Raw genomic sequence first — 13,258 nt, forward strand, 5'->3', positions numbered from 1 at the left:
ATTGGGATATCATCAGGTTCTACAGACTTTCCACTATTGGTTCTCTTTAAAGCCTCATCAACTTCTTTTTTACTAATGTGACGGTAAAAATAAAACTTTTTATTATTATTAACGATATTAAGATCACTAAGTTCGATCGTACTTTCAGAAACTTCACTAAAAAGTTTATCAAAATAACTCACCCGCCTATGTTGAATATCTTTTTCTATGAAAAACACTTTTAAATTTTCATCTTTAATACACTTTACTTGAATTAAATCTTTAGTTTTCATTTCTCTTTATTTGGCTAGTTCATACATATATTTTCACCCTTTTTAATATAATTTCATGTCTCGCCTGTTACTTCCTGCCTAGAGCGCAAACCAACCGCAAAACACTACGAAACCAATGCTTGCTTGTCTGGTTTTGCAGCAGAGAACTCCAAGGGTCCGCTTCTATAGTTTAGCAGCCAAAAAAAACTCCAATAGCGCCCGCGTCTTTGTCTTCTATTCCTCGCAAGAAGATCTCCTTAGTGTCTTCACAGTTAGGCGACTGTAGCACAACGATCCTGCCGCGTCCTCCCAGCTCAGCTTCGATCACAACTGTACTTCCATGCAATTTTTCCATGCGGTTGTCGCCGCCCCAGGTAGCTTCACGTCTCTGCATGCGTACGCAAATCCTGGCTAGGTTTTTAGCACTCATAACAAATTGAATTATTTTGTGAAAAACCTTACTCATTTCATTACCACATCACCTTATATAGAGCCTTATTCTATTTACAAATAGAACCCCACATTAGATACAAATCTCAACAAGAATGCATACAAAATAGGGGCATTTAGATACATGCCACCCAATTCCCATACATTTACATATCTAAACTTTATCTTTTACATTTATAAATGTTTCATATCACATTAAAAATACCGAAATTTTAACTTTTAAAAACTGAAATACACCTTTAATGCATGGGTAAGGCGGCATGTACATAGAAATTGAAGTTTAGGAGTTAGATATGTAAATGCATATGTATGTAAATCTTCCTACAAAATATAAGATGATGATTACTACCAAGTTATTTGATGGTGTTCTCCAATAAAATCCTTGTAGAGCAGCCGGAAAGAGTTCTCCTGCTGCCAATACATACACAAAAAGCGCGTTCATGCCCATCCACTGAAGTAAAAGAGATGGCTTCCTAATATTTTTAACATCAACCTGCATGAAAAGAGAGTTAGCTGTCATTTTAAATTCGGTACTATATAAGGAAGATTGAGGATTGAGATTACGTTGATAAACAATTAGCAAACTTATAATAAATTTTATTAATAATTCTTAGAGGCCTTTGCATACATAGCACACAATTCTTATGTATTTACATATCTCACATCTAAACCTTCAAATTTACACAAATAGCCCTTAAATCTTTAAATTTACATAAAAAAAGACAGTATTATCATTTTTTCATAGTGAACTCCATGCCATTTTCAGCAGATTGCCCAACTTGTCTCAATAGACCTGTTTAACCACCATCAATCAAAATATAGTACAAACTAGAGGGAGAGATGAAGTTTTCTATTGACATTTAAATTTTTGAGGAATTTTTATGATGGGAAAAGACGTTCGGACAGTGAAAATCAATTTTAGTTTCAATTTTTATCACGAACAATTAATCATCCAAAATAATAATTGAAGAAGTCACTAACAAAAAGAATTAATTCAATTCCATTCCTACCTTGGCAATTCCAAAATCCCGGGCCAATTCATGACATGAAGTACCAAATCAAGTGTTATAGATGGCTTTCTAGAGGTGGTCTCGTAGATTCTAATGTGCAAATGATGCTGATTGGAGGCAACAAAGAAAACTATAGAATGTCCAATTTCATGTTCGATTTATTAATAATTATTTTCTAGTCATACATATTGAGTACTGCATTGTGTTAACTTTTAGGGACATTTACATTCACGCCACACAATTCCTATGTATTTACATATCTAAACACCTAAACTTTGTTTTTTACATTTATATCACCCAAACTTTTCTTATGGCATCAAAAATACCTCTATTAAACTTTTAGAAAGTGAAAAATATACATGCTTAGGTAAGGTGGTATATACGTAAAAAATGATAGTTTGGGTGTTAGATATGTAATTCTTTTTTTTTTTTTTTGTATGTTAGAATCATAATCTGTGCTACCTTTACAGCACGTATTTCATTATAACTTCATGTCAAAGTTGCTTTTGGAGTTCCTATAGAATACCCGCAACTGCAGGAAGTTTTGTGGGGAGAGTGAATAAGCCAAAGCACAGTTTACTTCTACATTGTAGTTTCCCCAATACTACGCATAAGGAATATATATCGACTCTTAAGGACTCATATGACCCTTTAAGACAAATAATAAAAATCTAATAGGTTTAATTATCTAATACTCATTAAATCACACATTGCATTTATTCCTAACATTGTATCATTTTTTTGTCCTATATCGCTTTATGTGAAATAAATTCGCTAATGCTCCTATGGATAACCATAAGTCTAATTTCTAAAACTTTGTCCTCAATAAATTAGACCTCATAATCTCTCCACTGCAATCATTTACTTACTATATTTTTCTAAGCTTTACTAGATATGGGTATTAAAAAATAATAATAGAGAGATTAATCATTAATATTATTCATCAACATTATTAAAAAAATAAAGTGACACAAAAATGTGATAGTTTTGAGCATCATGAGTTTAATATTCAAAAGAATAATTGTATATTTAAGGACGTAACTTCTAAAGCAGAGGTTGAATATTAAAATGAAGAAGTATCATAGAACTGTATGTCTTAAAAAAATACCATGGCCCTTTTAAGATAAATTTAATGAAACTATAGTTAATCTTACTATTTATATACAAAATAATAAGCCATAATGAGAAAATTTCTATATGAAAATTTTCAAAATTATAAGGATAGTGATACTATCCGGAACCAAAAACAACGAACAAATAGCACCAAATGACAACAAATAAGAGAAAAATCAAAACGAGGGCTGCTCTTACGAAAACCAAAGAAAACAAGCAAAATAGAATGATGATCTGTTGTTCGAGAGGTAGATTGCCTCTTCACAAACCCTAGAAGTCGCTAGAAACACCACAAGAAGAGAAGGAAGGCTGCAGCCAAAACAAAACATAAAGCAAACCCTAGGATATTAGCTTTAATATAACCCTACCAAAACCGTTCAAAATTTTCCCCCAAATCTCCTTTAATTTCTCATTCTTGCATACATGATTACAACCATCGTGGGCCCCACCTGTTTGCTGGATTCCTCTGTCGCTGCTCCCCGCCACGCCTCGCCTTCCTGTTGAGCCTTTCGGCTCTTAGACAGCTGGGGCAGGCCGGTCGGTTGATTCTCGACCAATCCCGTCTTGCTCGGTTTAGTAACCAGCATAACAATACTCCCCTTCCAAAGAAGCCCCTTGTCCTCAAGGTGAGATGATGGAAACTGTCATTTGATCACCTCATAAAAATTCCCATGTTGCTTCATTCTCTGGCAGACCCTTCCACTTAATAAATACCTCCTTTGCTCCGGCCCCTCCTCGACACACTCCTTTGACCTCTAAAGGTACTAGCATCACCTCTAGGTCCTCTGTCATCATCGGGGTCAGTGACGACGAGGGTCTATGTTCTTTGATCGCACGTCTCAGCTGTAAAACATCAAAGACTGGATGCAATGTTGATGATTGTGGTAACCTCAAATGGTAGGCCACTGTTCTGATGTGTACCGTCACCTCGCAGGGTCCAAAATATTGAAAGTTCCTAGCTCCATTACCTGGCCAATATCTTCTGCTTGTAGCTTCTCAGTTTCAACTAAACCATGTCCCCTGGTTCGAACTGCACCTCTTTCCTATGTTCATCTACGTTCTTCTTCATGATCTGTTGAGCTCTTAGTAGATGTCCCTTGAGCTCTCTCAATATTCTGTCCCTCTCCTCCAAATAATGGTCGACACTGAACACCAGTGTAGTACTATGCACATAGTGTATCAGGTGGGGTGGATCCCACCCATACAAAATCTTTGAAAGGAAGTATTTTGTGCTACAGTATGGTACAAAATATTAAACTAACATTAGGCCCACGCAATCCACTTGGCCCAAAGCTTCGGCCTATCCAGATATATCTCCACACACCAGTTGACTACCTCCGTCTGGCCATCGGTCCAAAGATGATGTGTTATACTTCTCATTAGGGCGGTTCCTTGTAACCATAACAACTCTTTCCAGAACTAACAGAAGAGCACCTTGTCCCTATCTGATATAATCGATTCTAGCACTCTGTGCAAATGGACCACTTCTCGTGTGAACACCATAGCGACTGAGACCACAGTGTAGGGGTATCGTAATGGAATGAAATGTGCATATTTGCTCAGGCAATTCAATACCACCAATATCACCATAAACTCTTGATCGTGGCAACCCTTTTATAAAATCCACTGTCACTTCTTCACAAATCTTCTCAGGTAATGCTAAGGGATGCAACAACCTGCCTAGCGCCATGGTCAAGTATTTGTGTCGCTTGCACACATCACATCGCGCCACCATGTCTTCTATATCTCTGTGTATCCCCACCCAGTAAAGCTCTGTCGATAGAGGGTTGTATTTCTTTTACACTCCGGAATGCCTCCCGATTGTACTGCCGTGAAACTCCTACAATAGTCTAGTGATGTACTCATATGCCCTTGCTAACACGAACCGACCCTAGTAGAGTAGTTGTCCCCTCAATGGATATTCCAAATGATTATTTGGATCCTGTAGCAACTCTACCCGTATCTTCCTTAGCCCTTCAACTCGCTCTCTCCCACCACAGAGATTTCCAATCTAGGACCAAGGATACCGATAAGACTGACAGTTGGGGCTCCTCCAACTTCCTCTACAGGGCATCTGTGGCTTTATTCATCAATCCTGGATGGTCTCGAATCTCAAAATCATATCCCAACAACATGGATAGCCACCTCCGATGCTCCTCAGTCACCATCCTCTGCTCCAACTGGTACTTCAAGCTCTTCTGATTTGTCCTGACAAGAAAGTGTCATCCCAAAAAGTAGGGCCGCCACTTCTGAATGGACAAGAAAAAATCCATCAACTCCCGCTCATACGTTGACTTGAGCCTCATCCTAGCGGTGAGCACCTGGCTGCAGTGAGCAATCGACCACTGATCCTGCATGAGTACTGCTCCCAATCCATACTCTAACACATCTGTCTCTACTAGAAATAGTCTACTGAAATCTGAAAGTGCTAATATTGTTACACTAGTCATGGGTTTCTTCAAATGTTTGAAAGCCTGTGTTGCGGTTCCCCTCACTTGAAATTGTCTTTCTTCAGTTGCTCCGTCAGTGGTTATGCTATCGTGTCATACCCCTTCACAAATTTTTTATAATATCTGGTGAGACCTAGGAAACCCCTTAACTCCTTCAAGCTCCTGGCAAGTGGACAGTCCATCACAGCCTCGACTCTTACCTTGATCACCACGTGCCCTAGGCACTCCACTTGCAGCTATGCAAATGAACATTTTTTCAAGTTGGCATACAAGTGGTGCTCTCTCAACTTCTCCAGCACCGTCCTCAGGTGCTCCACATGTTCTGCCTCTATAAGATTGTAGATTAGAATATCATTGAAGAAGAAAAGGACGAATTTCCTGAGGAAAAGGTTGAAAAGCCCTATTCATGAGGGACTAAAAATATAGTTGTGGCATTGGTGAGGCCAAGCAAAATCACCAAGAACTCATAATCTCCTTTATGTGTCTTGAACGCTGTCTTGTGCACATCCACTGGGTTCATCCTGATCTAGTGGTATGCCGACTTAAGTTCGATTTTTGAGAAAATGACTGCCTCATAAAATTCAGCTAGCAACTCATCAATCACAATGTTATGAAACTTATCCAACACTGTCTCATTATTCAAAGCTCGGTAGTTCATGCAAAACCTTCGACTATCATCTTTTTTCTTAACCAACAAAATTGAGCTGGAGAAGAGGCTCACACCGAGTCTGATAATCCCAGCCTCGAGCATCTCTCGGATCAACTTCTCTATTTCATCCTTCTGAATCTGAGAATACTGATATAGTCCGACACTAATAGAGGAGACACCCTCCTTTAATATAATGGCATGCTCGTGCTCCCTCAGAGGTGGTAACTCGTTCGACTGGTGAAAGATGTCAATAAACTACTGTAGGAGCTGCTGGACCTCCCCGAGACCCTCAGTCAATTTCAGATTTCAGATCTCCTGAACGCTCTACATCTCTACCAACGAGCCTATCCCTGCTCCCCGTATTGACTTCACCATGGCTTTAAGGGAAACCATGATTTTTCATGAGCTAGCATCTTCTCTACTTCCTACCCTCCACCAGGAACTCCATCACCAGTGAATTTTGGTCCACCTTCATCTCCTGAAGCGTCTACACCCACTTCATCCTCAAAATCACATCTATGCTGTCAAATCCTACTGGTCCACCTTCATCTCCTGAAGCGTTTGCACCCACTTCATGCTCAAAATCACATCTATGCTGCCCAAATCCTAGGTCCACCTTCATCTCCTGAAGCGTCTACACCCACTTCATCCTCAAAATCACATCTATGCTGTCAAATCCTAGGGAAAGAAATCCACCATCTATAGGTCATGTACTGTCAGAACCAATCCCTTCCAAATTCCCCGACTTTTCTCCACCTTCCTTGTCTCCATCATGACAACAAAATTTCTTGTGGCTACCAGTTCCAACCCTAATTAATCCACGACCTGATTTGAGATAAAGTTATGTATGGCCCCACTATCCACCAACACTATGATCAGTTGTTCCCCGATTCACTCCCTCACTTTCATAGTGTGATTCAGAATAAATCCCACCACTGAATTGAGGGATACCTCTGCTACATTCAAGTGTAGATGCTCCTCCTCCACTGCGTCTTCCTCTTATTCCTCCACCTATGTGTCCTCCTTCTGGACTAAAAGAATTTGAAGGGCGTGCTCCTTGCAATAACGATCTATGGAATACTTCTCGTCACATCGATAACATAATCCTTCTCTTTTATCTTGCACTTCTGCATCGGTGAGGGGCTTGAAATTCCCCTGGGAACGGGTTCTCGTATTCTTCTCCATTGGCACCTTTTCCTGAAATGACACCGCCTGGGTCCTCAATGTCATGGTTGTCGGGGCACTCTGATATCAACTTGAAACGATCCAGAAATAGCGAACAAACAACGATGAAATTGCAATATATAGCTGAAAAAACTCAAACGAAGGCTGCTCTTACAAAAAACAAATGAAACAAACAAGATACAACGATGATCTACTGTTCGAGAGTTAGATCGTCTCTCCACAAACCCTTGACGGCAGAAACACCACAAGAAGAGAAGGAAAACTACAGCGAAAACAAAACATAAAACAAACCTAGGTTATTAGCCCTACTATAACCCTCCCAAAATGCCTTCAAACTTTGCCCCTAAAACTCCTTTACTTTCTCCTCCTTACATATGTGATTAAGGAACAAACCTAGGTTATTGGCCCTACTATAACCCTCCCAAAACGCCTTCAAACTTTGCCCCTAAAAATCCTTTACTTTCTCCTCCTTACATATGTGATTAAGGCTTTCGTGGGCCCCTTCTCTTTGCTGGATTCCTCTATCGCTGCTCCCCGCCATGCCTCCCCTTCCTGCTAAGTCGTTTGGCTCATAAATTGTTGGGATAAGCCGGTCAGCTGATTCTCAGCCGGTTGGCCGATTCTCGACCAGTTGGCCTAGACCGGTTTTGTAATCGGCATAATAAATAGAAACCATTTCAAATTTAGGTATCTCTCTTACTTTATTTTTATTTTTTTAATTCATTTAGTGATAGAAAAGATATTTTCTATCTAAGAGTTTACACAAAAAAGGGCAAATTACATATTTCAAAATCTAAACTAATACAACCCACATATCATCGACTCTTTTAGTTATTGTATTCTCTTATTAATTAATATAAAATTTAGTAAAAGGTTTAATCCACTTCTAATTTTAATTCTAAATGTTTAATGGACAGAGAAAGAGAATGACTATCATTTCTTAGTGAGAGAGCTCACTTCAAGGCATAATTTTTTATTAAGGAAATAATTCTGAATCAAAAAGGTAATTTTTTATCCAAGGATCAAAATTATGAAAAAAACTAAGTCATATAATGCAGTTAACTAGTATAAAATATCTAATCTAATTTAATTAATTTTAAATATTATAGTTTTGTTTATTAATATACGAGGATCGAAATTATGAAAAAAACTAAGTCATATAATGCAGCTAACTAGTATAAAATATCTAATCTAATTTAAAAATTAATTTTAAATATTATAGTTTTGTTTATTAATATACAAGTATTATAATTTTAAACTAATCATGAATATTCAAATATTTTTTACTAATTAATCAACACAGTCATTTTAAGACAGATTATGCAATCACCATTTGAATTACAACAAAAAATGTAGCCAATTGTGATAAATGAGAAAATTTCTTGCATTGTATGAAAATTATGATCGGGCGATAAAAAAATCTTCGATTGCTAAGCTGACCGTTAAAAAAAAAGAATAATAAAATGGATGTGTGGAATAAATAGGTAGGACAATTTAAGAAATTAGACTAAAGGAACTGTTGGAATAATATTTACTGAATATAGGATAATTGAAAATAGATTTAGAAGGTTTGAACATGCACAACAAAGAGTTGAGAATGCATCTATTTGACGAGCATATAAAATTAGTATTGCAGGATTAAGAAGAAAAAATGTAGCCTTAATGTAACATGGATAGAAGTTGTAGAATTATTTGCAAATAAAGTTTTCAAATCTCTGGTAAAGCTTAACAGCAATCATGAAAAGAAATGACTCAGGCAAATTAAGAAGACTGATGATGAAGATGATGATTATGATGAAGGCGACGACGATGACTATCTTACAACTACTACCGCACATCCACCATAAAACAAACAAGGGGAAGATTTACATGCATACCACTCAATTCCTATGTATTTACATATCTAACACCAAAATTTATATTTTTACATATTACATATGCATGAAAAGGTATACTTCACTTTTAAAATGGTGTATTTTGGATGTGATATAAGAGATTCTGGTGGTATAAATGCAAAAAAGTAAAGTTTAGGTGCTAGATATGTAAATATATTGGAAATATATGTATGTAAATGCCCCAAAAAAACGCTAGTATATCAAACACACTTGCTCAAGAAAGTGATATTACTGAAAATTAGCAAGTAATGCTACCAAAAGGTAGATCTAATAACACAATCTCACCAGAAAATATATAAAAGATAGGGCAATGCCTGAGGCTCCTCCTGTAAGAAACGTGTAACTCAAGGTGTACAAGGGCTTACTAAGAGGCATACCTGAAAGACATGGAACAAAATAGCGAAATTAATATAAAAAATAAAGTACAATGCTGCAGACATGATTAAAGTATGTTATTGTGGTTGATTATACCTAATATAGCCACCACACAAGCGAAAACGAGAAGTACCAAAGAACTCATTGACCACATAACGATCCTCTTCATGTGGCTCTAAATAAAATTCAAATGAATAAGTATAGGTACTTGGATTAAAAGAGTATTAAATCAAAGGTTTATGGAGCACACTACCAAAATAATAATTAAAATTGAATAAGAAATAGGAAAATTTACATGCGTAGCACACAATTCTAACGAATTTATATCTCACACCTAAACTTCTATATTTACATAAATAGCACTTCGGTGGTTTAAACCTAAGCATGGAAAAATGCATTTCACTTTTAAAAAGTGATAATAGTGCTATTTTTGATGTGATACTAAAAATTTGAGTGCTATTTATGTAAATATGAAAGTTAAGGTGTGAGAAATGTAAATGCATAAGATATGTGTGCTATTTATGTAAATGTCCCTAAAAAATATACATAACATGAATTCCTTAAAGGTGGCTTTACCTTAAAATGTATTATCACATGCCCGAACTGTAATCCAACAAAGCATGTCACAGCAGCCATTACTGAACTGATAGTGTTCAATACAATTTAATCAAGGGAGGAGCATTACGTACAAAGGAAAAGAAACAAGAAAGAACGGTTTAGCGGATTATTGTAGTAAATATCCAGAACTCTAGATTGGTTCCATGCACCAACAAGTCCTGTAGCTAGAAGTTTCAAGGAAAGAAGTCTGGATATAAGATATATGGGGCATTTACAAACATACTACATATTTCCTATGTATTTATATATCTAACACCTAAACTTTGCTTTTTACATTTATACCACCCAAAATTTTCATATCACATAAAAAATACAACCATTTTAACTTTTAAAAGGTGAAATTCATCTTTTCTAGGTAAGGTGGTAAGAACGTAAAAATTGAAATTTAGGTGTTAGGTGTGTAAATTCATAGGAATTAAGTGGTATGCATGTAAATCTTCCAAGTATATAAGATATATAAATTTTAAACATGTTTTAGCCAACTGACCTTAAAATGCCCTCAGGGTCGAATGGGGCAAGGCACCATTGGGGTGAATTTGGTGGAAGAGGACCATAATCGGGGGAGTTGATACTGCATTCCTGTAGAAAGCAAAACTAAAGCTGCTAGAAAAGGTTAATAAAATTTTAAGCAAAAATAAATAAAAACCTTTGTCCTTTTATAGACAGGATTCTGATACAAGTGTTTTTTGCCAAGAAATAGCCTATCTATGAAGCCAACAGCATTGCATGGAGGACCAAGGTTACCCCTCAAGCCACAATGGACCTATTTTTGAAAAATAGTTAGATAAAAGCCACATGAAAAAAAAAGAAAAAAAAAACATAAAATGAATCCTTTGTAGAACCGAAGATTAAGACAGTTCAACTTATTGGGGTAGGTGAATAAGGATTATTCTTCAAAATTAAAAGTTTTAAATTTTATTTCTTGAATTTATCATGCACAGATCAGATCAGTATGAATTTGCTCAACATAAAAATAAAAAAGCTATATTCTACATTCATATCTCAAGGTATAATTTTAAATTTTATTTTGATTTCTACTAGTTATTTGATATAAATTTACCGATAAAATTTACAGCTGGGTATATTTCTAAGTTTTTTTTTATTATCATTAATTTTCCACAATTCAAATCAGGTGATTGGTCCCTCGCGTCACTAATTAATACCAACTTATCCAAATACTAACATGACATAATTATCGTATGTAGCATGGATCCTATACGCCTAGCAATAAGAGTGCCCACAACCATCACCATCAGCCACATTGTAACTATTTGAGCTCGGGATAGACTATATACAAGACAAAATGGTTGATGTTATTATAGACTCCACCTCTAATTCAATTGAATGCAGTCATGGCGATGAATGAAAAACATGTTACCGCACGAGTTCAACTCAAAGCATATCATAAATATCAAAATCACTCATTATGTGTAAAATGCAAATTTACTCGTGCTTAAGGCAATAAGCAGAGATGGATTTAGGAGAGGATGGCCACATTCCCTCAACCTCCACAAGACTTGAAAGCTCTGTACTCTTTCTCGCTCTCTCTCTCTCTCTCCCTCTATATATATAGTAAAAAATATATATATAGTTGATGCGGGCATAAATTCTACGTGTCCGCAGAATTGCGGAATCCCGCATATTCGTGGGATGACGACCAGTCCCGTAATCACGAGGCCAACTACAATTTTTAACATATTTTTTCCCTTTTCCTATTTCTCTATTTTTAATTAGACTATTTTCTATAAGGGAATTATTTATGTGTTATTTTCTGGTTTAACAGACTTTTGCTTTGTTTGTGATTTGGAGATTATATCTCTAATTTCTATCCTAAAAAGTATTGTATCATTCTCTTTTGAGGAAGCAGATCCCTATGGTTAAAGTTTTGTGGAAGCACATACCAGAAAGTAAAACCACATGGGAAAAGAGGTTGATATGAGGTAGTTCTATCCAGATTTGTTTGATAATTAGATCTTTTGAATGTCGAAAATGATATCTTTCTGAGAAGCGGAGAATGTAACGACTATTGATGTACTATACAGTGCACATGATGAAACCTCATTTTGGAATCTATTAAGTCTTGTATATTTATTTTATGTTTGTTAATTTTCTTGAAGTTTTTGAAGTTAATTTTATACTGAATTTATTTGTTAATTTTTAGCGGTTTTGATTTGAATATAATTTAGCTTACGAAAATTGACTTTATTATATTTAGGTAATTGATATTCTTTTGTTTCATGCCTGATTTATAAAATATCAAAATCAAATTGTAGAGCACACTTGAATATATTTTGAGCATATTTTATCTATCTTTATGAGTTTCATAACTAAAAAGATAAAAGATTTCTTGCTAAATTTGTCTTCCTTAAGAATTTAGTATATTTTTATACAAGTGAGCTTTCTAGAAACATCTGGTGTCCGTTTTGCAAACCGTTTTCATCCGTTTATTCTAGGCAAATTTTTATATTTATCAACTATTTTTCATAATTTTTGGTGTCATATATTTCAAGATAAAAAAAGTTTCTATAAAATATATATTTAATATATATAACAATTCAATTAATTACACTTATACCTTTTTATTAAAATATTAAAAAAAATATGTTTTTAAAACATCATAATCCACTCATATCATTCATTGCTTTTATATCTTTTTCACCTAGAGAAACGTGTAGAGAGAGAAGGCGAGGGAAAAGTGAGCTTTTAGAGGGAGTTGGTTTTGGGCGCCTTGAGCCTATTAAATCTATTGGGCCAGTTGAAAAAATTGATCAGCTATAGGTAGACTGCTGTTAACCTACTTCAAATTTCAATTTCGTTATTTTTTGGAAAAGTTTTGATATTTATTTATTAAAATTTCATACAAACTCAGATTAACGGAGATTTACAAACTTTTTACCGTGTAGCGTTTTCGATATTGTAGATTAAACTGTGTAGAATAAATAGTCATGAAAATATTTATTTTTTGCAGCGCATTTTGTTGTACAATATTTTGTATATTTTGGCACGCATATTAAATCTGGTCAATTTTGTTTTAGAATAAAAAATGCTTGAAATATTATTCTAGACATTTCATATAAGTAGTTTTAAGTTGTGAATGTCGATATGTACATATTTATTTCCCCATAAATTACATTATTAATTATGTCTACTGATTTGGAGCACTTTTTGCTATATGTTTTGATATTTGATATATCAAATTGTTAGTATTTTAATGGTTCTGTATCAGTAAGTGTTGAATATGACAAAAATGGGGAAGTTGCAG

The 13,258-nt window shown here is 35.4% G+C and overlaps 2 protein-coding genes across 2 annotated transcripts in view; both read right to left on the bottom strand.

Moving 5' to 3' along the window:
- Positions 1–645, bottom strand: part of LOC110031106 — a 59,224-nt gene extending 58,579 nt beyond the window's left edge. Inside the window, exon 1 of the mRNA XM_020734151.1 lies at positions 460–645. Coding sequence (XP_020589810.1) covers positions 460–645 — 186 coding nt within the window. The remainder of the gene's footprint in view (positions 1–459) is intronic.
- Positions 646–1,050: 405 nt separating this feature from the next.
- LOC110031110 (heparan-alpha-glucosaminide N-acetyltransferase-like) overlaps positions 1,051–13,258 on the bottom strand; it is a gene marked incomplete at its 3' end in the record, with an annotated part of 34,828 nt that continues 22,620 nt past the window's right edge. Inside the window, 6 exon segments of the mRNA XM_020734158.1 lie at positions 1,051–1,194; positions 9,289–9,380; positions 9,475–9,553; positions 9,955–10,021; positions 10,484–10,575; positions 10,643–10,759. Of these exon segments, the coding sequence (XP_020589817.1) occupies positions 1,051–1,194; positions 9,289–9,380; positions 9,475–9,553; positions 9,955–10,021; positions 10,484–10,575; positions 10,643–10,759 (591 nt within the window).

The sequence above is a fragment of the Phalaenopsis equestris genome, unplaced genomic scaffold, assembly GCF_001263595.1.
Source record: "Phalaenopsis equestris unplaced genomic scaffold, ASM126359v1 Scaffold000768, whole genome shotgun sequence".
Lineage (NCBI taxonomy): Eukaryota > Viridiplantae > Streptophyta > Magnoliopsida > Asparagales > Orchidaceae > Phalaenopsis > Phalaenopsis equestris.